Source organism: Pundamilia nyererei, unplaced genomic scaffold, assembly GCF_000239375.1.
Source record: "Pundamilia nyererei isolate P.nyererei 1_Seehausen unplaced genomic scaffold, PunNye1.0 scaffold00112, whole genome shotgun sequence".
Taxonomy (NCBI): Eukaryota; Metazoa; Chordata; class Actinopteri; order Cichliformes; family Cichlidae; genus Pundamilia; species Pundamilia nyererei.
In genome coordinates, this window is record NW_005187513.1 from 157,230 (window position 1) to 183,767 (window position 26,538).

The 26,538-nt window shown below is 41.4% G+C and overlaps 1 protein-coding gene across 3 annotated transcripts; it reads right to left on the reverse strand.

The window, feature by feature from the left end:
• Nucleotides 1-545: 545 nt before the first annotated feature.
• On the reverse strand, nt 546-25,418 carry usp47 (ubiquitin specific peptidase 47). 3 transcript variants are annotated; one of them, XM_005741580.1, is made up of 28 exons: nt 25,067-25,418; nt 19,797-19,991; nt 17,935-18,051; nt 13,669-13,822; nt 13,480-13,576; nt 13,242-13,387; nt 13,035-13,114; nt 10,781-10,930; nt 10,458-10,553; nt 10,214-10,366; nt 9,561-9,719; nt 9,085-9,216; nt 8,857-8,933; nt 8,321-8,376; nt 7,728-7,840; nt 7,525-7,626; nt 7,129-7,336; nt 6,810-6,925; nt 6,571-6,690; nt 5,621-6,422; nt 5,220-5,395; nt 5,054-5,134; nt 4,847-4,962; nt 4,618-4,736; nt 4,136-4,266; nt 3,982-4,029; nt 3,767-3,897; nt 546-2,139 (listed from the first exon to the last, which is right to left on the reverse strand). In XM_005741580.1, exons 1-28 carry the CDS (start codon nt 25,109-25,111, stop codon nt 1,965-1,967), a joined length of 4,095 nt encoding a protein of 1,364 aa, XP_005741637.1. In that variant the 5' UTR covers nt 25,112-25,418; the 3' UTR covers nt 546-1,964. The 3 variants fall into 3 exon arrangements, with proteins under 3 accessions (XP_005741637.1, XP_013768484.1, XP_005741638.1); XM_013913030.1 differs by lacking the exon at nt 25,067-25,418 and adding an exon at nt 21,777-21,827; XM_005741581.2 differs by lacking the exons at nt 19,797-19,991; nt 25,067-25,418 and adding an exon at nt 18,393-18,524.
• Between the last annotated feature and the right edge of the window lie 1,120 nt (nt 25,419-26,538).

Consider the following 26,538-nt stretch of genomic DNA (forward strand, 5'->3'; position numbering starts at 1 on the left):
TATCCCAGTACGGGTTTGTGTTTTGGTAAACTCTTCCAAATCACCACTCAGGGTACTCTAACACCTTTTCCTCCCACAAAAATGTTTAAGTCCGTGTGGACGAGCTGCACCATCTCGGTTGTGTGGCACGGTGGTGCTGTGGTTAGCATAGCATAAGCATAGGCCCTGGGTTAAAATCCAAGAGTTGCATGTTCTCCAGCTTCCTTACATAATTAGCCGTAGGTGACTGTGAGCGTGAATGGTGGCCTGTCACTCCAAGTATCACACGTCTCGCACTATAACAGCTGGGGTAGTCTCCACCATGACCATGAATTTGATAAGCTGAAGAAAATGGGTGGATTTTCTGCAGTGTAGAGGTTGACAAATTCACCTTACAGGGTTTGAGAGTAAGTGACAAACCCAGCCTCAAGGGGTCACAGTGCAGCAGGAAGGGCATCCAGTGTAAATTTTTATAAAGAAAAAAAAATGTGTCAAGCTGGAAGTACAGCTAGTATAACATCCTAACGTGTTTTTATGAATTGGTTAGCAGTAAGAGAAAACTGCAGTTCTGAAAAAAGCACTTTAATTCATTTCTAAAATCATCTTAAACTATTTCCACACAGGATCTGAAATCTCAAAGAAATAAACAACAACAACAAAAAAAGGTTCTCTTCTGATATTGGCATTTCTACAGTGAATAGCTGGTGGCAGCATCAGAGGCCCGGAAAGGAGGCCGTGATGCTGAGCTTTAGTCCTCAGAGCAGTTGCACAGGCAGACTGAGTCCAGCAGGCTTTCTACACCCGCTGGTGTCAGTCTATCAAGCAGCAGCAGGTAGAAGCGCCAAAAATCCAACCTCTGACTCTTGCCCAACACCCAGAGAGAGCTCTCTCCTCTCACACCACACACACACACACGTGGATGACACAAGACATGTACTGCAAGTTTCACATGGTGCAAGAAACAGATAAAGATATCCAATTTCTAAATTAAAGGTTAATGCAGACAACAGATGAGTGCCTGGTGCTTCACAAGACCTCTAAATGATTAAGTCTGAAGCAAAATAATAATTTACAAACAAACAACAAAACAAGGAGATTCTTAACATCGTCTACTTGGTTTTGTTTTATTATATTAAGTTTTAAAAAGGACTGATAGCCTATGTATCACTACATCTAGTGGAAGTGATGTGACAGAGGCAGAGCTCCTATAAAGCACATAGAGCAGCAGTAAAGACAACCCATATCAACACGTTACTCTGGCATTATAGGAGCATTAGAGGAGAAACAACTTTAGTTTACAATTTATTAATTGTTGCTTTTTCAATTCATCAATTCTTGAGAATGAATGGTTTCTCAATTTGTCAGGCAGTCTCTGAGTGAGTGAGGTTTGTCTCGGCAGAAGAGGTGAGACTGAGGAAGGCTGGATAAGTAGTTTCTTTTTTTTTTTCTTTTTTCTTTTTTTAATTTAAAGGAAGATGTTCAACGTAAGATGATTCAGATTGATTTCTCCAAAGTGGTGCTCAGAAAGTGTGAGCACATGGATTTACAAGACGGCCACGGATGAATCATAATCAACACTATTGTCCAAAACACGGAGATGAACACACAGTGACGGGGAGGACAGTGAAAGAGCCTGATGTAAAAGTAGACTGGAGCCTTGAATAGTCAGGATGGATGCCTCCCAGACCGGTTTCACAGTCCTAGACTCTCCCCATCCATCCCTGAAGCTTTCACTTTTAATTGATTTGTCTATACAGCATCCAAATAGCTTTTGTACTTCCCTTTAATCTTTACAGTACAATACACTATAGTGCACAATAGGGTTTCTGAGCCTGGAGCTCAGGGTGGAGGGTGAGAGCACATAATCCTCACAGCGCTGCTCGATTTCAAGTCACTGTCGGGCCCGACATTCAGAGTCCCGCAGCCTGGATGCTCTGCTGCAGCACCCAGGCAAAACAAATAACCCACGAGTGTTTCTCCACGCCTCAGTCCTGCCCTGGGTCCTTTGCAGGGCCGCCGTCCAGGTAGATCTTGAGGGCCTTCTCTTTGCGTGGCGAGTAACTGACACGGTGTCCGGTTTTAAGCAGACGGCTGCTTTCCTTCTTCATTAGCTCGTTGCGCTCATCCTCTGACAACTCCAGAGGTTCTTCTGTGCTGTCCCTGCGCAGACAAAAGAGCACAAAAACATTGATGGAGGTCACAAATACTCCTAATATAATAAGATCATTAGAAGAACTCCATGGATGTCGCCATGTTTTAAAATTTTAAGGGAATAATGAATGAATGAAAAAAAAAAAAAGAAAACATGTAAACTGAACTGAAACTTGAAGTCTTTTTTTTTTTAAGCTTAGTAGTTGCTTTCTTTAAAATATCTCTACTACTAGATACAGTTTTACAATTAAAGCCTGGATTACAACATAATTGGTTCAGAACATAGTAAGAAAGCTCAAATCTGCACTTGTACCACTGCCTTTTCAGTCATTAAAGAGTCAGTGATGGAAATCAGACCTGTCAGCACTGACCTCATGCGGTCTCATTTATTAGCTGCATTGATTTGTGATTAAAAAAAATTTTTTTTACCATCACAGCAAAGACAGATACAACTACCTGTACCTATGTCCACAGTATAGGCAGAAAATTACATAAAAAATAAAAAAAAAGATTAATTACTTAATATACATTCACTGGCCACTTTATTAGGTACACTTTCCACCCCACTTTGCCTTCCTAACTGCCTTAATTCTTCATGCAGTAGATTCTACAAAGTGCTGAAAGATTCCTCAGATTTTGGTCAATACTGATATGACAGCATTAAAAAGCTGCTGCAAATTTGTCAGCCATGATATGCGCTAAGAAAATATCCCCACATCATCGCATCACCACCAAAAGTTCAGTTTTGGTGAGCATGTAGCCTTCTAGTGTCATTTGACATGCTGCATTTTTCTCACACGCTCTCATGATTACCTTGGTCTTGGTTGCAACATGTAGTCATTTGAGTTATTGTTGCCTTCCTACAAGTTTTAGCATCAACAAGCTATTTTTGAACTTGAGAAACTGGATATTTTAAATTTTCTCAGGCCATCCTTTGTAAACTTAAAGAGATGGTTGTAAAACAAATAAATCCCAGATCAGTTTCAGACAAGTCTGTTTGGCTCCAACAATCACATCATATTGAAATCATGCTTAAATCACTGTTCTCCATTCTCTGTTTGACCTTCACCAGACTATCTTCACTGTGTCTACCATAGCCAAAATGACAGAGTTGCTTACATGTAATTGGCTGATTAGATATTTGCGTAAACGAGCACGTGAATAGGTGTAACTAATGAAGTGGCCAGGGATTGTATTTAAGTTTCAATCCTAAACTGAGACCCTCTTGACTGAAAACATTTACTGATTCATTTGTGGTATTAAATGTATAAATATGAGAAGTCAAAAGCTAGGGGAAAAACCTGAAAAACAACAATGCTTCTAATGCAACAATATCATGTTTTATTCATTACTGAGTCAAAGCCAACCTGTAAAGCCATGTGTATAGTTTGCGTACATTTGTACTTTATATTAGATATTGAGATTAGGTGTTCAAATATTAAAGTTGTCTCTAATTCATATTAGATGCCAAAAATTCAACTCACATAAACATATTGAGTTTTTAATAGTCCGAGCGAATGCATGACTTATGACTTCTACTACAGTCCTCTCTGTTCATGAAATAATTTCACAAAAATACCAAAGACACAAACGCTGTACTTGAATGTGGACTTGTCCCAGTTTTTGTTTTTTTTACCTGTAGAAGACCACCGCCCCATCATCACAGATGTAAAGAGGCCACACATTAAGGGTTGACACCTTGGGGTTCCAGTCTAAATCCTGATGGATTTCCAACACAGAAATATCACAAGGAAATGTCCCCCTACCCTGCAGAGACCAGATAGCAGTGTCATCAATACAAACATATTAGAAAAATCGGGTCCCAGGTTTCAGGTAATTACATCCACCTACCTTTGCAAACTCCAGGTTTTCCAATGGAATACCACTGATTTCACTAAGCTGCCAACAGAATAAAAACATTAGACACAGGAATACAACAGTTTCCCTCAGCTAAACACTGAACACAAGCTATGAGTAAAACACATTTGTCATGCAGCAGACAAACCTTCTCCTTGAGTTCCTCCACACTGCTGCTCTCCAGAATCACTTCCTGAAAAGGCCCCAGCTTCATTGTAGACGGGCTCCATCTCCGAGTCAGAACGGCCAACTGTGACATTGATTTCATCTTCTCTGGTTCTGAGAAACATTAGAGGCTGTGGATCAATCAACTGCACTTTAAATGAAACTTCAGTGAAAACAAATTTTCCTTCACTCTAGAACCAAATACACGTCGTTTATTAATCTGTCTCCATGTGGCGTTTCACAGCATGTTAACAATTCAACAATGTGATGTTTTTTGAGCCCCTGGAAACAGATGATTTAATGTTTGTTTTCTGTACCTTAAAGGAAATTATTTACTATACCTTTAAAGAAAAATTTTATATTATTAGAACAGAACAAAACTAAAATAAGTAAGGTAGTTGAGGTACCCAAAGAAAAACCGCATAGTGAAGCAATGTTTAAAAGAAAGTGAAAAACACAAGTTACCATCAAGGACTTCAAGGAAAACCTCCCAGTTGGACGAAATGCTGATGTCTTCCTCATAAACGTGGTAATCCAAAAACACTGTGCCCGGATTCTTCCACGTCTTTTTCCTGAGGCGAACCCTGACCACACAGAGATAAATAGATACATGCTGTTTTGTACACATGTTCATTTTACCTGAAGGGAAACTGTATCAACAGTCCTCTGAACTATGCAAAGCAAAGAATCGTACCTGTCAATGCTGAGGTCAAGTTTACACTGCTCTTTTAACTGAGGAAGCAGCTCCTCTTTAGACTGTCTGACAGTCATAGCCTTGGCAAACACCGTGTCCACTAGGAACTTGCAGGGCTGAGAAAACACCACAATTAATATATTTTATAACATAATGCTGTGCAGCTGTACAACAGTGTATGAGTAAGAAAAGTCTGTCAGTTCTTACCTCTGGTTCATTGACTAGTAGTTGATACACTTTCACTCTGTATTCACCCTTTTTAAGGGCTCTGCCTAGTCGAATGGTTATCTATGGATAGTGGCACAGTCTTTGTTGAGATATTTCCTTACTCTCAAGCAAACGACTTTAATCAAAGTAATAAGTTTAAACTGACCTTATTATCGTCAGAGAACGATGAGAGTGTCTCGTTGAGCCGTACACTCTCAAACTCCTGGTTGTTGGCATACACCCTAAACACCTTGAACTGGGTCGAGGTGACGCCGACGTAGGGCTCCAAGTTCAGCTTAAATGCTGCTAATGTTATTCTCTTGTCCACATGAAGCACCAAACCTGATGTAGATCACAAGAAACATCAATGTACCTTTTCTTTCCTTTTTAAAAAAAAAAAAAAAAAAAAAAAGATATACGTCAAGGATGCAAAACAGGTAAAGAATGTTTGCAATCCTCCCCCTTGAATGGAAGTAATTGCCCGTACCTGATTTTAAATGTAATTAAAACATAAATATGCTAGCTATGGGTGACAACTGCTTTTAAATGCATAATAAAAGTTTGTACATTTTTGTGAATTCCACGAGGCATCATCCTGAGAACAAGGCTCTGCTCTGAAGTACAGGTACTGGGCCTCTGCCTTGCTCTTTCCATTGTCGTCATATTCGCTGTCAGTTCCAGAGTCTTCCTCTGCAGTGTCCCAGGTCTCTTTTTTGCCCTCGTGGGCTTTGGAGCGCCGGCTACTCGTGATGCTGTGCGAGTCCAGGCCATTGGCCAGCTGGATTGGGCCGCTGTCTGCGTTACACAGCGTGTCACTGCTGTGACTGGAGCTCAGGATGTCACTGTCCACCGAGCTGGTGCTGCGGTCATTGTTCACTTCTGAGTCCGACCGCTCCTCACAGGCAAAGTGGTTCTCAGGGTCAGAGGAGGCGCCGCCGCTACCCGCAGACGTGGCCCTGATCCGATTCTCTAACTCTCTGTTGTCTGCAGCCACGCAGAGAGAAGAGTTTGAGTCCGCCTCTTGGGTTGGGGATTCGATATGTTCAAAGTCGCTGGCGTCAGAGCTTTTCTGGCTGTCACTGGTGCTGGAGCCCTGCTGCTGCTGCAGAGACAGACTCTTTAACTTTTCTGTGCTCTCCTCCAGGATAGCCTCTACAGATTTCCTGTTACCCTTTGCCCCCTCAGAGAGCACATCAGAGTCACTTCCTACTTTTTGGAAAAGAGTTCTGTTTGCCAAGGTACCAGGAGACTGCTCTGGTAGTAAGACTAACAGCCGGATCGTATTCCCGTGCCGATCCAACAGTTTCCACAAGAGCGAGTCAGTGAAAGGAACCTGATGATCGGTCAACTCAGAGCTCTCAACGAAAACCTGGTGAAAAACAATGGCCAACAAACAAATTAGCAAATTTCATGTAATAATAACATATATAATAAGACTTTGTGAAATTTAAAACAAGACTGAAACACAATAACGCACAAGACAGAACAACTGTCAAAGTTAGAAGAAAACAAGAGACCTTGTTGCTCCTGAAGAATCCCTCAGCCTTCAGTGTCTTGTTTGGGACATAGAGAAGCCGGAGGTCATTATAGCAGCGCTCCAGAACCACACGCATGGTCTCTGCAGAAAGCCCTGTAGCCTGGAAAGAAATGCACACAAAAACAGGCTTACATTAATATAACCGACACCACTATATTTGACAGTTTCCTGGGTAAATGGTTAAAACAAAACACTGTGAAGAGGCTAAGAGTAAGAAACCTGTGCAATAAGCTGTTTGAATTCAGTGATCGTCTGGTTCAAGTACGCCCGAACGCTGACGGGAGACGCGATGGTCTCGCTCTTCAGATTAACAACATGAACCTTCACCATCACCTCTGTGAACAAAAGAAGAATCATAAACACACCCACGCAGATAAACAGCAACTAAGTTGCTTGATACACACACTTACACCTGTCACCGGTGTGTATTTGTTTCTGATCATCACAGTTTGTCTGTTCAGACTCTGGCAACTCAGCTTTTATCATCCTGAAAACAGCACTATGTACAACAAGCAGTCAACAGTAGAAGATTACCGACCTCCAGGTTTGTAAGGCTGGAACACTTGATCTGGCCTGCGGGTTTCTAGAAGCAAGTCAAACATGTATGAAGACTTGACTCCTCCAAGGAGGAGGCCCATTGGTGTGTCCTCCTCTCCTTCATAAGAGCGCTCCAGGTACTCATGGAACTCATCATATTTTACCAAGCGACAGCAGTCCAGAGGGACAACTCCCTCAAGCTCCATCATCTGACATACAGAACACCCATTAAAGAAATTAGCAGCAAGTTTTGAAATCCAAACTCTAAAGTGAGTTTCTTTTCTTTTGCTATAGTCACAGTAATGCTGTGTTGCAAAGTTAATGGAAGAAAGAAAATTGAATGCACCAAATGTCTTTCAAGATTCCTCCAAAAGTAACTGAAACAAATCTAACAAACCTTGTAGGCCATTTCTGTTGCTTCTCTGAGAGTTTTGTCTTTGTGCACTTCCAACTTGCTCTCCATCATCATCTTCACAGGATGCATGCAGAAGAGCTTGATCTAAAAAGTAAAGAGCATAAGACTACCAAAAAAGAAAAAGAAAAAAAAGAGAGAGACCGGGTATTAAATTATCCTTATAAATTAGGCAAACAGCCAAGCACCTTGCAAGTGTTGCGTTCAATCTCCCGCTGTCTCTTTTCTTGCTCTTCAGACTCTTTCTCCTTTTGAACCAAACGCTTTATGTGGTCTGGGAAGTCCTCCACAGCTAAAAACTCTGCAGACAATTCAGAGATTACACATTAAATCCAGTGGCATGAGGAAAACTACAGAGCTCAGGGTATGTATCAGAGTATGAAAAATGGGAAAATTATGACCACAAGACAAAGGCAAGAGGCTGGTTCCTTTGCAACTGGTGCAACACAAAGCTTTAAAAATAAGTTGCAAATACAGGCAAAAGCCTGGACAAGTTTAGTTCAGATGGATGGCAGATAGGGCACAGTGGAAACTTGTGTAAAGGATCTTCTTACGTGTAGTAGGTATCAGAAGACAAGTGAAATTGTTTTATTTAAACACTTTCCTTACAAAAAAACAAGTTAACAAAAGGCCAAACACATTCACTAGGTTACGACGAAAAGATGAAAACCTGTGACTTTTACAGTTTGGGAGTTTTTAATTCAGAAATGTGGAAAAACTGTCATGCTTGCTCTAATTTTTACATTTTCCTTAGCAGGACTTAATTGAATGAATTTCTTACTTGCATTCCTTGAAGGATCTTTCAGTCTATAAATCAGCATATATGCGTTTGTAGAGCTGTTGGGAAGGTAAGAGGAAGGAGAAAACTATTACTTCAATAAAAACAAAATTACAAACACAAACGGGGGGAAAATAAAAGGTTTCACATTTAGAAACAGATGTGAATAACAAGATAAACACCATTCGTTTTCCAAAGTCAGTGTATTAGAAGCATTTGATGTGAGGGAGTCCTCTATCACAAAGTCAGCGACTCCTGGAAAAAACGTGCATTCCCTGACCAGTCGGAAAGTGGCTGCTGCCAGCCACAAGGTGAAACAAATCGCATGGAGATACACGGTGCTGCTTGAAAATCATCTCAAGATTGCTTCTTTCTGCACAATATGATCGACCAAAGCAATGACATGGAGGTTTTTGGTACAGCACGAGCCTCCAGCAATCACTCACCACCTAGCCAAGAAATAGACATTTTTTCCCTGGGGCCAACTGGGGGTTGCCAACTGGTCTCAAGGCCTGTGACTGCTGTGGAACACAACTGACCTTGCAAAGGCACCGGAGAAATAGCCTCTGCTCCCTGAGGATCCCCCATATGTTTTCCTGATATCATCCTGGGTGATCTGTTTGACCACAATGACAATAAGCAGCATTTTAAATGGCAGTTGCAGTTGGCAGGTTTTTTTTTCGTCTAGTATATAGAAATGGCAAGCACTGCCTGACATTTGCTTTCAGTAGGAAGCCAAAACGTGTCACTCAAGAGCAGAGACTGACCTTGCTAACGTGCTGATCGTTGAAACTGTACCACTGGCCATCACTGAAGGACTTGATACAGGCATAATAGTGCCCGCCCGCAGCACTCCCAGAATGGACCATAACAGAAAACAGCTCAAAGGTCAGCAAACTCTGAGAAGAAATAGGGGAACACTGTTCAGTTAAAACCAATAATTGTGTTGCAGATTTCACTGTCGACATACTATATTTTTAGAGATACACACGTTCCCATATTTTGCCACTTTAAAGCAAAAATAGAGAATAATCACACATCTTTAGAACACTGTAAATAAAAGACGAATTTATATATTTAACAAGAACAGAGAAGTATAACATTTTTAGCTGACACTTGCAGAATAACAATCCCTCTTATCACTACACTGTTGGCAAATCAGGTACTTCCTTTTAATCTGTTGTCAGATACATTCTCACGTACAAACCAAGCACACCAAATCCATCTAAGTGAGGATGATCACCTTTGGCTTCAACACCCTCTCTGTGCTGCTGGTGCTGTCCAAGCAGATGCCCTCATCCACACAATCATCAGTGGAAAAATCGTTGCTCATCTGGTCGCTGTGGCAACTGCCTTCATTCTCTGCTCCGCTGTCAGTGCAGCTCTCGGTCTGAGGGGACTTCTACAGAGTAGGCAATTTGAAAAACAACACCAGAGTTAAAGGTGAATTCAAAAGATCAATTAGAAAAGAACTAATCCAGCGTAGAAATGTAGGACATTAAGAAACCAGCAAGCTGGTTAACATCTCAGTTGGTCAACATACACAAACCATGGTTTATGGCTGACTGAAGCCTGTCATGGCAGGACACAGCACAAGATTACACACAGGGCACCTTGACCCTCAACACTTGGAAAAATGTTTTTGTGGACTGATGAAACTAAGGTTGCACTGTTTGGGAAAAACATACAGCCCTACAATGAAGGCACCACATGATAACACAAAACCCATAATCCTAAGGTGATGCAGAGGGAGCGTCACTGGTTCTGCTTTGCTTCCTCATTTAGCAGTCATAAAGGAGAAAATGAATTCCAAAATTGATTAAAAGGCATCCCATAGGATGAATCCAAATCAGTAATGACAATGACAGAGGCAGGTAAATTCAATGGTGCTCTCACCTCATCTTCCACATCAATAAATGGACTCATGTCAAGTTCCTCTGGGAAGGTCATGCGGTCATTAAGTTTGATGCGATGCATAGTGGTGTAGTCGAAATCAAACCTTTTCAACTGTAATGTCAGCAGGTAAGGAAAGTGCAGAAATCTCAGCCCCTGCGTGCGATGTCAGAAAATGAGAAGAGACATTAGCAAAACACTGTACTCTCTAATCATGACTTCCATGTTACATTTTTAGTATACTTACCTTACGGGCATCGCATTTCTTTTTACAGCGTTCACAGAAATACTGGTTGGGCCCATCGAGTGTTTCTGGTTGTATGAATGCCTGTAATGCTTCCTCCTGTGGCATCAAAAAATAAATAAATAAATAAAAATAGAAAAAAAAAAATCATATCATGTAAATCAAATCAATTTAGAATAACAATTTAATATCAAATAGTTTGAAACTGTACCAAGTACTGAATTTAAAGTAACCTTTAAGCAACACTGAATTGCAAAGAGTTAATAAATGTTAAGTGCTGCTGTGATAAAGTATATGCTTAGAAGAACAAAGGGTGAGAAACGCACCACACTGCCATAGGCTTGGCTGGCTCCAAAGGGTCTGATCACAAGAGGGATGTCCAGGTAAGTATCAATCCTCCAGCTCTCATAGCCACACTCCAGACAACGGACATAATCCTTCAGCTTTCCCTGGTACAACTGGTTGATCAGGTCAGCCTGAAGATAGGGAGAGAACAGTCAGGTTTCTCTGCCACATTTTACTTTAAAGAAAATCAACTCAGGATACAAACTGGTCTGCTACCAAATTGCAACATTAGCTGTGAGACAATTTCTCTCTACTTCTGGAGAAGCAAGTGCTGACAGCAAAATGTAGTGGGATACAGAATAATTCTACTTGTGTTTAGATTTGTTTCCCATAAACCTTCCTTTACCATACAACTCCGTCGGCAACTGCATATGAAAGTTTCTCAGGATAATAAAACACAACAGACAACAACAGGACAAGGAGAGTATTTCTTTTTAGTCAGTTGCCATCTGTAGCTTTCTCCAGACAGCTGAAATGGCAGACACTGGACGAACCAGCGTAACTGTTAACACTGCACAACAAGCCCTCAACTTATCAGTCAGAGAAAGAAAAAAAATACTCAAAACAGAGAGTAACAGAAACCTAAAGTAAAGAAAGAATGAACCCAAGAGCTGCAGGAATGATTTTTATTTGATTAAAAACTTTGCTCTGGAACAAAAAAAATGTATGTCATTATTTATAAAAGTCATTAGGTATTAATTCTGGTCATGATGGTTTTGTCCCATTATTGAATCAAGAATCAATCAAACCATTTAGAAACGGTAAAAACACTTGTGTTGTATATTTAATATAAGTCTTTTCTACTGAGATTAATAAATATGGACCAAGATAGTTTTGCATTTTTTCATTAGTTTGGTTTCCTGAGAGAATTTGTTCATTTTCATTTGTTTAATTATTTTATTTATTGCCCCAAAACAATAAAACTGAAACTAATAAAAAATGTTAGTTTTTTTTATTAGTTTCAGTCTTTTCCTGTTCTATACTTCTTAAATTGCACATTCTGATAAAGAGTCACATGGACATCCCAGTCTCTATAAACTGCACCATAGCCTCATTTTGCTGTGTTAACAAATTTATCCAAACTAATCCATCCATCCTCCATTTATCATCTTCTTGGATTCGACACTGTAAGCAAAGGTGGCCCGACTTCCGTCTTTTCAGGCATCTCTTTCAACTCATCCAGGGAGAAAAAAAAAGCATCCCCAAGCCAGCAAAGAGATGCAATCTCTCCAGCGTGGCCTCCTGGTAGGAATTACCCTAAACACCTCACCTAGGAGGTACCCAGGAGGTATTCCCAGTCTGATGCCCAAACCACCTCAATTAGCTCCTTTGGATGAAGGAGAAGCATTTCTATTTCGAGTTCCTCACTCTACAGGTGAGAGTAAGATCGCAGATCTACCAGTAAATTGACAGCTTCTCTGTCATTCTCAGCTCTCTTCTCCACAACATATCGGTACAGCCTCCAAATCATCACCACACCAATCCGTCTCCCCTCATTCATGAATGAGATCCCAAGGCACTTCTCCACTGGGGGCAGCAATTTCCCTCCAACCACCCACCTTGGGCATTCTACTTTTTTCCAGCTGTCCAAACTGAGACTTAACCATTTTGTGTATCTTTTAAATACATTTTCGTTAATTTTGCAGGTACTTTCTTTTAATTAAAATGTGTTTACAAGCCAATTCCTAGTTTTTAGTTTAGTTTTAGTTAAGTATAATAACCGTGTTAGGATGCCAAAATGGAATTTAATGCAATCATCACTTATGGTTCACATGGCACATGTAGACTGGGGGAAAACTTAACTGTTTCCAGATATTTATGAATATATAAACTAAAGATTAGTAGAAGAAGAGAACTGGAGCTTGAAAGAAAAAAATGTATAGTTTATATATCCTGTCATCAGTTTACTTTCTATGGCTGAAAACTACAAGTAAAAATCCCTTGTGGTATGAGATTTTTTTTAATTTAATTAAATTTTTTAAAATAGCATTCACATGTACTTATGCTTGCGTTTACAGACCACATGGCTGCGCATTCGTACACTGGTCTAAGTGTTTGCCGTTTATAGCCTATTCCCGAGATAAGAAAAAGCTAACCCCAGGGCTTACTGGCACATTTCACTTTTTCCACAGTAGGCCTTTTGTTCCCATTCTGGGGGGAGCCTGAGCCTGGATGCAGATTTTTTTTTTTGTTGTTGTTGTTAATAGTCTGAGAAAACTACTTGTTTTCTCCTACCTGCTCTGTTTGCTTCCACTTCTGCTCCAGGGCATCGAACATGACCCTGCACAGCTCCTGGACGTCATGTTGTTGCCAAGCTAAAAGCAAAAGCACAAAGAAAGAAAAAGTATAATTAAGTGTACAGACAGAGGCACATGGTCTTGTCCTCCATGAACATGCAAACCAGCCATGTGAGCCTACTCACAGGCAAGTACATAAGCTCACCCTCACTGCTGTCCCAGCCAAAGCTTCGCGTCACATCAGTAGTCTCAATTGCCCGTTTCTTACTAGTTTGCAACAGAACAAACAGTCTTTGCAGCTGGTAGGGAATACTGGTGACAGGATCCTCCTCTTGCTCCTCAAACTCCCAACTGAAGTCGAACAGCAGATATTTGAGAAATCTAAATCTATTATATGTGACAAGAGAATTTTCACAAAGTGATCCATAACCATGATTTCTTACTTGTAGAGTGCATTCCTAAACTCTGGGGTCATGAACAATGTTTGCAGCAGACTGTTCAAATAGCAAGTCATCGCTTGGTTGACCAAGCCCACATAACCTGTAAAGGCAGCAAGAGACAAGTAGTAAGTGATCGGTTGGAGATGTATAAAAGGAAAGGTGTCACATATTCAACATGTAACCAAACCTCACCCGTCTCAGACTTGCTAAGGATGGACGAGTAAGAGTAAGATGGACTGCTGTAGTCACCACTGCAGCCAGGAGTCCCATCTCTCAGTAGGGGTCCAATAAATCGTTCCTGGGAACTGTCATCTAGTCCACTGCTATCTGCTGTTCCTGACTCATCCTACAAACACAAACATGCCTTGTAATAACATCTTTCGTTCCCTTTCAGTCGATTCACTCGGTAAGTATGGGATATCGCGCCCTCGCGTGTCCTGGCTGAAGAAACCTTTATTCACGCCTTGAAGGCAGATGACGTGTGATGACACGCGCGCGGCCCCGCCTGCACATATAGCCGCTGTCATCACAGTCATCCCTCAGTTCTTACGCTCTTCACCTCGCTGAGAACACCTCTGCTGAGTTGGGCTAGCTAGCTGCTGCTAGTTAGCTCCGTTGTCTGCCGACTTGAACTTAGCTTAACTGCCCCTGTTGGTGTTAGCCTCCGCCGCGCAGTTGGTGTGTAGGCTGCCCGCGGAGCGCTAATTTCAAGTTTTTCCTGTGCAGTGTTTCGCTTTGCGTTTTGGAATGGACTCCAAACCTAGCGAGCAAAGCAGAAATCTTCTGTGCGCCCCTGTCCTCAGGGATGCGGTTTCTCTTTGCACGATAGCGACCAGCACAATGCCTGCCCTGTCTACCTTGGGATCGTCAGCGCTCTCCTAGCGTGGACGGAGCCCGAAGCCTGTGCACTTTGCCGCCAGCTCCGGCGCTCAACCCTGGAAAGACAGGTGACGTTTGTGGAAAAAGTGCTGGGACGCTCGGCTGTCGCACGGCATGACCCTCTCCTTTCCGAGTCCGAAGACGAGGATTTTCCGGTCGATGTCCCCGCAATTAGCTGGGCTGACCACATGGAATACGTTGACGGGTTAGCTGATGACGAGCCGGAACCATGCAGGAGCGATGACGGGCTTCAGCCTGGGTTAAAGCCCGCCAGCGCTCCCCAGGAAGACGATGACGTGCTGGACATCAGCCTGGACATCCATGGTTTGTCGGAGGATGAGCAGGAGAGCGCATTGTCGGCCCAATGTGTCGCCGCTGCCACGCCGGTCGGCCACGATGACACCTCTCTTTTCTCCCTGTTTTGCCGTGCTGCTGAGAAGCTGCAGGTGGACTGGCCCTCTCCTCCGCCAGCTCAGAAGCCGTCGCGGTTCGCGGGTTTTTTCCTCCCACTGGAGCCCGCAACGGCCAAAAACTGCCTTCCCATGTTCCCAGACTTTCTCTGCAAGCTAACAGCATCATGGGACAAACCTCTGTCTACCAACGTCACTGTGCCTGGCTATGGACAGTACATGGAATTGGACGGCGCCAAGGGGGCTGGCTTAGCTAACCCACCCCCTATGGAGTCATCTCTGGCTGCTTATCTGTCCCGTCCCCACTCTGTTCGAGTGGAGAAGGGGTCCAGCAGCAGGGAGACGCTGCTTTTACCCCTCTGTTGCCGCACAAGAGGTGCCGCTTAAGTTCTGTTCAGGTTGTCAGCCCCAGAAGGCGCTGCACTTTCCTAACACTGTCTCCCAAGCACAAAACCCCTGCACACAAAATGCCTCAGGTAACTCCCTGTTCAGGTGTGTTAAATGTTCAGGTGACCACATCGAGTGTTCCCGCTGCTTTTCATTGTTGTGCCCCAGAAAAGGTGCCTCCAACAAAATGTATGAATGTACATGTTTCCATGTTACAATCAATAAAGAGTGTTGTTTATTCTCAAACAATCACAAATGCTCAGCCTGCAGGCAGAATGAGCCAGGTCAGGCAGGTGATGCAGTCCCCTGCAGACACACTGGGGGGCGACAACGCCCCGCCGACGGTGCTGCAGGTCAGCCAGCTGGCTGCTCACTTCCCTCAGTGGTGCGCTTGCGCCCCCTCTCCGTGGGTGCTGCGAACAGTTGCCATGGGTTACCGGTTGCAGTTCCAGGTCAAGCCACCATGATACTCAGAGAGGAAATAAAGGCGCTATTGCAGAAAAGAGCAATACGAGTGGTCCCCGCTTCAGAGACAGACAAAGGTTGGTACAGCTGTTATTTTGTTGTTCCGAAAAAAGGGGGAGGGCTTCGTCCCATCCTCGACCTGCGAGTCTTGAACACGTATCTACAAACGTACAGGTTCAAGATGCTAACACTCAGATAGCTCTTGAATGCGGTCGGCCCGGGAGATTGGTTTGCAACAATCGATCTAACAGATGCTTATTTTCATGTGGCTATACACCCGAAACACAGGCAGTTTCTGAGGTTTGCATTCAAGGGCGTAGCCTACGAATACCTAGTGCTGCCGTTCGGGGTGTCGCTCGCTCCTCGCACCTTTACGAAATATGCCGAGGCAGCGCTAGCGCCCCTCAGCGAGAGGCATCCGCATCTTAGCCTACCTAGACGACTGGGCTCTCGTAGCTTGCTCTAGAGAGCAGGCGGAGACATAGCTGTCGCTGGTTCTGTCACACATTCAGATACTGGGGTTCTCTGTGAACTTTCAAAAGAGCTTGCTAATCCAGAGTCAGCAGATTACTTTTCTTGGTTTGGAAATATGCTCGCTTTCCAGCCGCGCACGTTTGTCGGAGCACAGAGTGGCCGCGTTTCATCGCTGCCTCGCTCAGTTTCAGCTGGGACACAGACTGCGTTTCCAGACGATATTAAGCTTGTTGGGCATGATGGCATCTATGATCGCCGTAGTGCCACTTGGACTGTTAAAAAGCGTTTCAATGCTGGACTCTCTCTCACCGTTTGTGTGCATCGCGTCACCTCCGTCTTGCATGCAAGCTCTCCGTCCTTGGAGGGAGCCCATGCTGTTTCGCAAGGTGGTGTCCACAGATGCTTCCCTAAGAGGGTGGGGAGCGCTGTGCGAGTGTGCATCAGTGAGAGGGATCTGGTCCGCAGCCCAGCGCCAGCTGCACATCAACCACTTAGAGCTGTTAGCAGTGTTCTTAGGTCTAAAGCATTTCCATCCAGTCCTGGAGGGCCAGCATGTCTTAGTCAGGACGGACAATTCAACAGTGGTGTCTTACATAAAGAGGCAGGGAGGAACACGCTCTCTTCCCCTGTTGAAGCTGCGCACCAATGGCCAGACGTGCTCCTGTATGCATTTCCCCCAGTGGAAATGATATCTCCAGTTCTAGAGAGAGTGCGTCGGCATTCCCTCTCTCTGATTCTAGTGGCCCCTTGGTGGCCCACAAGGTCGTGGTATGCAGAGATAATCAGCCTGCTAGCAGCGAGTCCTTGGCAGCTTCCTCTCCGCAGGGATCTCCTCTCTCAGGCGGGAGGAAAAGTGTTTCATCCGCGCCCAGACCTGTGGCGCCTTCATGCTTACCTGCTGAGAGGTTAAACTTGATTGCTAAGGGTTTGCCACCTAGTGTGATAGCGACAATTCAGAGCGCTTGGGATTCATCTACTAGAGGCTTGTATGCTTACAAATGGCGAGCCTTCGAGCAATGGTGCCAGGACTGCCACACGCTTTCATTTCAGTGCTCTATTGTGGATGTTTTGACATTCCTGCAGGAGCTGCTGGATAAGGGCCTTTCATTTTCGACAATTAAGGTTTATTTAGCCGCTATATCTGCTTGTCATATTGGCTTTAACGGGGTGACACTAGGTGCACATCCCCTCGCCATACGTTTTCTGAAAGGAGTTCGCCGGCTGAGGCCCGTGCTTAAGTCCAGTGTCCCTGCTTGGGACTTGTCTTTGGTGCTGGAGGCCCTCTGTAGCCCCCCGTTTGAACCCATTCAGTCTGTGGATATGAAATTTCTTTCATATAAGACTGAATTACTTCTCGCTTTGGCAAAGCAAGTGGGTGACCTTCATGGACTGTCTGTGCATCCCTCCTGCATACAGTTCTCTCCTGATGGCCACAAGGTCGTATTGCGTACAAATGCTGCCTATTTTCCCAAGATCATGCCACAAGGTGGCCCCACTGAGCAGTTTGGCTCGGTGAAGAGCGGCTATCGAATTGAGGGATGACTGTGATGACAGCGGCTATATGTGCAGGCGGGGCCGTGCGTGTGTCATTACACGTCATCTGCCTTAAAGGCGTGAATAAAGGTTTCTTCAGCCAGGACACGCGAGGGCATGATATCCCATACTTATGTGTTGTACCTCGTTCCTCTCCTTCAGGGAACAGAAGTTACAGACATAACTATTTGTTTCCAATTAGAGTGTTTAGCGTGTTAGTAGATTCTGTAGGGAAATAATTATAGATTTCTTTTTAAAGATTATTTAAGAAATTATGAATCATTATCTTAATTTATTCTTAAACACTCACAGATGCAATCTGGGGCTGCTCTCCATCTTTATCTGTAAGCTGGAGGAAATTCCTCTTACCACCAGGTTCAAACCCAGACTCTGAGAGGGACATCTCACTGCTATGGTCAAGCGGTGCCTAGAGAAAGTAAATAAACACAATATGAACAGACAAGTTTCACAGAGGTCAACAATGCCTGGACAGCAGTAAACACATGCAATCTTTTTTATTCGATATTTAGTTTAAGCAAAATGTCAACTTAAGTCAACTCAGTCTACTATACATAAAAAGACCTTACAATATTATAAAGACCAAACAAACTACTCCCTTTGCATAAACAGTGGAGCAGAAAACCTTCCTTTTAGCACCAAGAAAACTCCAGTAGAACCACTCTACGGGCTAGCAGCCATCTGGTTTGAACGGTCAAAGCAGATGGCTGCAGGCTAGCTGTTTACAAACTATAAAGTGGATGAACTCACCGGAAGAGTTAAAGTCCTACTGAATTCATTTTCAGCTAATTCCATGTATTGTTGTTAACAAGGAAAGCCTCTGAAGCCAACATGTGAACAACGCTACCTAGGTTTCTCCGGGCCAAGCTGAGGATGAGCAAGCAAAGTGCTGCAGTGGGAACAAGCAGTAGCTTAATCCACTGACCTACTCAGTGAGATAACAACAGGCAGCACCTGGGCTTTGGCCTGGGTCAGCAACAGGATTAGCATGGGCTCATTTAAGAAAAGGGAATAATGTGTACACACAGATCCAACAGTACAAAACTCATCACCGATTAAACATATTAGGAAAGTCAGTTTTAGCAACAGTATTTTTACTTGTTTGCATTTTGTAGCAGTTGTAAAATGTAAATTTACATGTAATGACAGGGTACAAAAATCTATTATCAGCTGATGTTGTGGTACTGTCCTAGCAATAAAGAAGGTAAAAGAGCTACACTGTGTCTCAAATGAAACATGCGTGAGAATAAACTATAAACAAAGGCTGGGAGCCATTATTATGAATCACATCAACGTTCACCAGAATTAGTCAAGCTACACTCAAGTCACTTTAAAGCTGCTGCTGATATTTTCTTTTTGGCCAACTGGAGGGCAACAGAGGTTGAAAGAAAAAAAAAAAAAGATCCATGTACCCTTTTTTTTTTTTTTTACCTGTTTCATTAAAGCTGTTTTTAGTCAAGTGACAAATGATAAGTAAGACTAATAAGTCTTACCATAACTTCTTACTGACTCATATTTTATCTCTTTTGTTTTAACTCTGTCATTGTACCCAAAGAGTAGAGAAGCACTGTGGGATACCTACAATTACCCAAACTGATTTTTTGTGTGTGTCACTGACTGAAAATCAGGTGCAACAGTAAAAGTTAATGAGAGGAGTGAAACTAATTTTGCTTGGTCTGTTTAAACTGATCTCTGGTTCATTTTCCCTTTTGATGTAGTTAGTTGGTGCAGATGCGAGCACAATAATCGCACTCAATGGAGAAGAAGTGACCGTCAGAAGGAGGTGATTCCTGGTCTGATTTCGAATGAACTCCATCCAGGGAGGCTCATTTATGGTGAGAATGTCAATCAACCCAACTACCACTGCAAGTTTGAGCTAAACATCTTCCTGTAGCGACGTATGCACCAGGGTACCATAGATATCCAGAGACCATAAACTGTGGTAGCTTGCCTGCTACACAGTTTTACCCAAGATAAACACGATAAACATGAATGAGTAAATATTCAATGTTATACACTAGTTCAGAACACAGCACCTTAATCCTGCATTTACTTTTATTTCTGCTTTTTCCAGACACATCTGCTAATGTCTGCTGATGCTAAACCCACGTTACTCTCCATAGCAAAACAAAGCTAAACTGATGAATTACTAACCATGTCTTGTGTATTTCCCCATGCAAGTCCAAAAGTGCCATTTACGTATCCTGCTTTGTGAGCGACATCTTCATAAAGTTTGGAGAGGGTGGTGGAAGCAGGCAGGTTGAGAGTCAGCCGTTCGTTCACCGTCTTCGCGCTGGTGATGTCCTGAATTATACACAGCGCCCTGGGCTCCTCGGCTGCATTTTGGATCTGCAAATAAATAAAGAAAAAGATATAAACATTATTTTCTGACTTGTTTGTTTTCCAATGAAGAGCTAAACATTTAAAAAAAAAAAAAAAAGACAAACGTTAAAGCTTTGCTACAAAGGTCATTAGTAACATGCCAGTTAATGCTCGGTTTTGGTTTTGTTGGTTGTAATTTCATGCACAATATTAATTTATTATTATTTTTAAACACAAAGTACCCTGCTGTGGATTTTCAAAGGATTTCCATTCCCATATTTTCACCACATCTGGATCACCATGTAGTGTATTGAGAAGGGACCTCTAGTAACCCTCCAACTCACCTTTCTACCAAAGTATAATGGATTCACTAAATCATATCAAATTAATAATATAATTATCGGGCATATATTAGGAAAAGAAGAAGATATTTAAAATGTAAAAATAGATTTTTTCTGTATCTTAAAGGCCACTTTAACACTGGTGCTTTGAGTTATACAGGTTATTATTACAATCGGTATAAAACATGTTTCAAACCTAAACTAAAAGCAATTAAACTAACCACCGTTGGAATATTAGTCTGTTAAAAGCTCTGAGTTTCTCAGTTTTTATATTAAATACTTCCAACAGAAATACTTACTTGCTTTCTTCTTCAAAATTAAAGTTTTGGGGAAAAAAATCTACCGGTATAACAAGATAACAAAACAACAAAACTGATGTGGTAGACATGCAGTAATTTGACTTCAAGTATAACAGACTTGCAAAAGTAGCTCTTGTTCTCTTTTTTGCAATTGTGGTTTATCAGGGCTCGATACTGAAACCGCTTTACTGAAACCTCTTTTCAAAAAGTGTTTACGACACATGACTGACTGATTTTTTCTACACTAAACCTCCCAACACATGACTGGATAAGGTGGGCAGTTGGTTGATTCCGGTGGACAGAACAACCACTTGTCAGATTTCTCCTATATACTCCACAATCTGCTTCAACAACATGCCATGCAATCGCTCACTCATGCTTAATTTTAAAGCAAAAAACAAAAACAAAAATAGTCAGGTGGAACAGGAGTTTCAAGAAGCACCGAGTCATTTCAACTAAACACGCCTCATAGTTTGCTTTGTGACTGGTCTGGTATGTAGTGTTCCCAGTCAGGGACAAATTACCTGCAGACTAAAAGCCAACCTTTCTTAAGAACTTGAGCAGCAAAATCTGGCAGAAAAGGTCACTCACCAAGCAAGAAAAGGTCTAGGCACTGAAGAGTAATGACAAAGTGTTTTAGTTTGGCTTACTTACCTGTTAAGTATCAAATGAAATAAAACAACTAGGTTAAAATAACATATAAACCCCTTAAAGTTTCAGATATGTTAACTGGGAGTGCAGACTGTAACTGTTACATTTTAAACAGTAAAAGCAGGCAAGTACCACCCCGCCCAAAATGACAAAGTTTTCATTTCTATTACCAGATATTGTTTAGATATTAAAACAAGACAAAACTAATGCACTAAATTATATTTCAGAAAAAGCATTTACCAGTAGATAAAAGTGACACCAATTTATGATTAAAATGCAACAGAAAATTATTTAGTTTTCCTGTAAATGTGCACCATGCTAATAAATTATTTTTCTGCTAATCATTATTTAATTCCCTTTCTCTTTGATTATTGAAAAAGGTGGTACTTGTTTAAGCTGGTTTCTAGTTTAACAACATGCGTCGAGCTTTGTTCTAGTATAATAGTCATCATGGCTACTGCTTCATGCATCCATTTACTACCATGCTCGATTGTGTACACACTCTCCTATATCAAACACACCTGAGAAATCCTCTTCATTTCATCAAAAATACTTTGTCTGCAACTCCAAAATACACCCTGATAATATGTGGAGATAGTTGAGGGTGAAGAACAACTTAAAACACATAGAACAAGTAAATTAAGTTGTAAAACATGTCAGTTGGTTGAAAAACAATTGAGCTGTTTTCTAAAAACCTATAAATGCAACAATAATAATAATAATATATATTCAAATAATTGCACTTTTTGCAGCCTTTTTGTATGTGTGATCTTAGCAAAATGTGACTGCCAGCGCCTACAAAGACGCTGCTGCAGCTGACAACACACAAGTGTATTATGAGATTAAAGGTTATTTTTACCATGGATATAATCACATGAAGCTACAGGTACAGCATAACACAGGCAGCATATTACAGAAATATTTTAAAGACAAAAATTAGACATTTGAAAAATGAGAAAATCAGTACCTATGAACTAATTCAGTAACTACAAATGAAGGTTACTTAAATAAAATATAAAGTCTTCAATGAAATAAACAAAGTGAAATGAATTCAAATCCACATTTCTACTAAACTTTAACAAGTAACCCTGAAGTTAGACTACAGTGTTAAGATATTAAAAGTGATCCATGTGGAGCACTAGTGTAGGGGGGGTTTTCACATGAGGTGATGCCAATAAACAATTGATGTCACTAGAAATACATGGTGGACAAATATATGAGCTATATCAGCAATCTGCTAAATAAAGTTCCTAGTTGCTTTTTTTTTTTTGGTTCAACTGTTATTGGAGAGCTATGTCAACTGCCAATTTATAAATCATATTTGAGAAATGCACCAAAAAAAAAAAAAAAAAAAAAAAGGAAAAAAAAGACAAGAAAAGGGCTTGGTTGTCAACCTTCATCATTTAAATGCAAGTATTATACCCACTGTTTATTGTATCGGCAAAGGGATCATTGGGACAGTGCTTTTTGTTATAAGTCTACACAGCAGAACTATTAAATACCCCAAGCCATTCACTTAACATTTACCACAGTTGACGTAGAGCTGCATGTGAGTGTCATTACATGAAAGAGGTGGTTAATTAGCCTTTTCTCCTCACTCGTGTTTTATTTAACTCGAAACAACATATAAATAGAGTTCCCTCTGACTTCCTTTATCCCAGGATATCCCACCTCAACTTCCACCTATTCTCAACGCCAGCTGCAGTTTACATTACCTTCACCACAACAGGCCAACATACATCTCAAATATATCTTAATATTTTTATGGTCAGGATGCAAGTTTTAGATGCAAAATACTCTTTAGATCCAAAATGCACAAAGCTGGTTATCGATTCACTAATGAAGGAAGATAGAACTATAATATTTGAAAACTATGAAGATTAAACGCATAATACAGACTAAAAGAACACAGCAGCTGCAGACAAAGCAGCAGTAAGTGATGAAAAGCACTGCACGGCAGTTTAGTATTAAATGTGTGAGCACTTTAAGCACTTTGGCCAACAAGACTGGAGATGAGCTAGCAAATTGGCTAATAAACTTTAGCCAATTTGAAATCAGGATAGAAAGCAAGAAAAAAATACCAACTGTACAAGTTGACAGCCTCATCAATATCACAGTACATAATGGTCTAGAAAAGCAAATGTTTGATTAAATTAATGTTTAAAACATAGTTGGAAAAAGGAGACGCATTAAAAAAAATTTCTAAAACCTATCCTTTCACAAAGATCCAAGGATCTTCCAGGAATGGTGACACTATTTTCCTGAGATTTGATCAGCCAGTGGTTGGTAATTTCATACTTGTTGGTTTTTAATCTGGAATCTCACCTGTTCCCAGCACAAGTAACCATGACGTTATACACCAGTAGGAAGTAAACCGCCTTCACAGTACAAAAGCCCAGGGTACATGGATAAGCAGAAACCCTGCTCCATCGTACATTGCTCAGGCACCAAGGAGGTATAACGGCAAAGAAATAATGGTTACATTATTAACCATTATTAATAATAATGGTTACAGTATTTCTTACTGAAGAAATACTATTTCTTACTGAAAAGCTACAGTCAACCTTATTGTCAAAAGACTTGACTTTACTCCAAAAGGTGTATCATTACTATGCGAGAAAATAGGCTGTAGGCTCGCTTATCAAATAGGGTCCTAATGTTAAATGGACGCCTGACAAATTGCTCTGAGCCCAATATAAAAGAAACAAAGTAAAAACACACCCTTAAAAATAATGGTGTAACGCATTAAATGGATATGACTGCTATGTTAGCAGTACGGTATATGATGTTTACCTTAACCCATCCTGTTAACATGTGAGCTAACATATCAGTAATCAAATCTGACTACCGTCACTGCCGTTGATCAAAGAGACTATTCATTTTATTCCTGTTTGAATAAGAAGGCACTGCTAATGTTAACATTAAGACTTTGCACGTTAACTGAGCTCCAAGCTAGAAACATAAAAATTCTAAGTAACTTATCTTCAGCAATAAAAGAGGTTATCGACGATGTTAAAAAATAAACAAAGAACGATCAATTTATTCTGAGATAAACGCTAATGTTGTTAAACACACATCTATCAGTAGCGTAGCTAGTCAATTCCGCTAACATTAGCGTTAGCTTGTCAATTTGTCTTGCTAGCACTGACGTTTACATTCAAAGTAGAAGTTTTACTTAAAAACAACCTGTAAATGATTCCAAGAAGGGTTTGAAATATATATATCTGTAAAACTATTGTTTGGGGTCGACGGGGTTTCAGCACTGCTTGCCATTTGCAATTGGTTGGGGAACTTCAAAAACATCTAGATTAGCCGGAGTTGTTGCCACTGATCAGATTTAAGAAGCTAACAGCGCTTGCTAGCTAAATCCCACAAGCTAATGTTATGCTAGTAAGCTAACTGATGTTGACAAATGCCTTCGTTTGACGGGACAACATAATGTCATTAGCAACAATGGAAAAGGTTGGGTATTTTAGTGACCATAAAGCCATGTCTTGAGTCCAAACAGTTAAATGGTAATTATGATAACGCTTTTGCTACCTAAAATGTTCTCCGTCTGAAATGCATCGAAAGTAGCCGCTAACTAACGTTAGCAGATGCGTTAGTTAGCCATGTCATGATAGGCCGTCCAAGTCATATTTGGCTAACTGTTAGCAGCTCAGAGATAGTCAATTAAAGACGGGGTAAGATCGCAAACTTCAAAAGTGCTGCAGAAAGTTTTGCATCATTAATGTGCATGGTCTGCAAAGGTGACAGCTAATGCCCAGAGAGGCTAACTCTCCGACCTGGACACGGTCCATAATAACCTCACCTCTTTGGGTACGAACTGGTTCTCCTCGCTAGGCACCATTTCCATTTGTGCGACAGTTTAGACAAGCATCTATCCGGACAGGGATGTCAGCGAACAAACTTTGCAGCGGTCAACACAAACATTGTTTGTGGTCGGTTTGTTAGAAGTTTGGATGCTTAAATACCAAAATTAAACTTGCCAAAACTTGTAGGCTTATCAAAGTGAAATCGCAACACTCTCGGTTACACTACCCCCAGCACAAAGTGTCGTGCTATAAATGGAGAAAAATGGCCGGTGTTTTTACTCCGCGAGACTTCACTCAGGGAGCTCTGGCGTCACTTTCCATACAGATAAGCGTGCGTGATGCGGACAGGATGACGTCGGCGAGTGTGCGTGTTTTCGCTTGTTTTCGTTAAAGGGCAGAGATGACAGATATACAGTACAAGCGCACAGTTTGTGTATGAGAGAGATGTGTGAATTTAATTTCTACTATGTAATATATTAATTGTCATGTTATTATCAGATTAAGATAAAAATAGCACAAGATGTGCCTACTTTTATGGTTTAATAAATTCAAAACTTTATTGATATTATTTTCACTCTAAATGTAAATGATGGCGTGGGTTTGACTGTAGGCTCATCTGCGCCACTTGGCTTCTCATAATCCTCCCATGTAGAATCTCAAGCCTGTAGCCTGTTGGGCCTAAACTACTAATATAATGAGAGGATTTCACTATACAATTGTGCATACATATATATAATGACATAGTGGGGCATCAGCGTGGTTAGCAGTGGTTCCTTCACAGCAAGAAGGTCCTTGTTTTGAATCCACCAGGCAGCTATGCATTCTTGTATGAGGTTTGCATGTTCAACCAGCTCTCTCCAGGCACTCCAGATTCCTCCCATAGTCCGAAAACATGAATAGAGTTAAGTTAATTTTTTATTCTAAATTGACCCTTGGGGATAAATAAAGTCTTTCTGATTCTGTGATTGTGATTCTGCTCCAGATCTCAACCTGAATAAAACCCCAGACCCAGAGATGAAATTAATAATGAGCAGAATCGACAGAATCGAGTTAAGATTACTGATGTGGCCCAGTCCCATTTTCTCATGTGGCTCCTTGGAAAACTGAACGGCCAACCCCTTTGCTTTGTTCTTATGTTTCTTGTATTTTGCACACCTCTGTTGCTTGTGAAGCTTGCACACAAGAATTTCACACACATGTGCTGTACCAGTGTACCAGCGCATGTGATGTGACAATAAAAATGATTTGATTTGAGCTTGGTGGAGCTCAATGACAACAAAAATCACAAGGTGCACGCTTAGTATACCTGTCTGGGGATGTATTTGGCATGTATAAATTTATGTTTAGTTGAATTACAACACAGCAGCCCTGCAAAAGACTGGCGAACTGTCTAGGGTATACCCCGCCTTTCACTTTACTAGCAAACTAGATAAGAAACATGCATAGATCAGTAAATATGCTACAAATA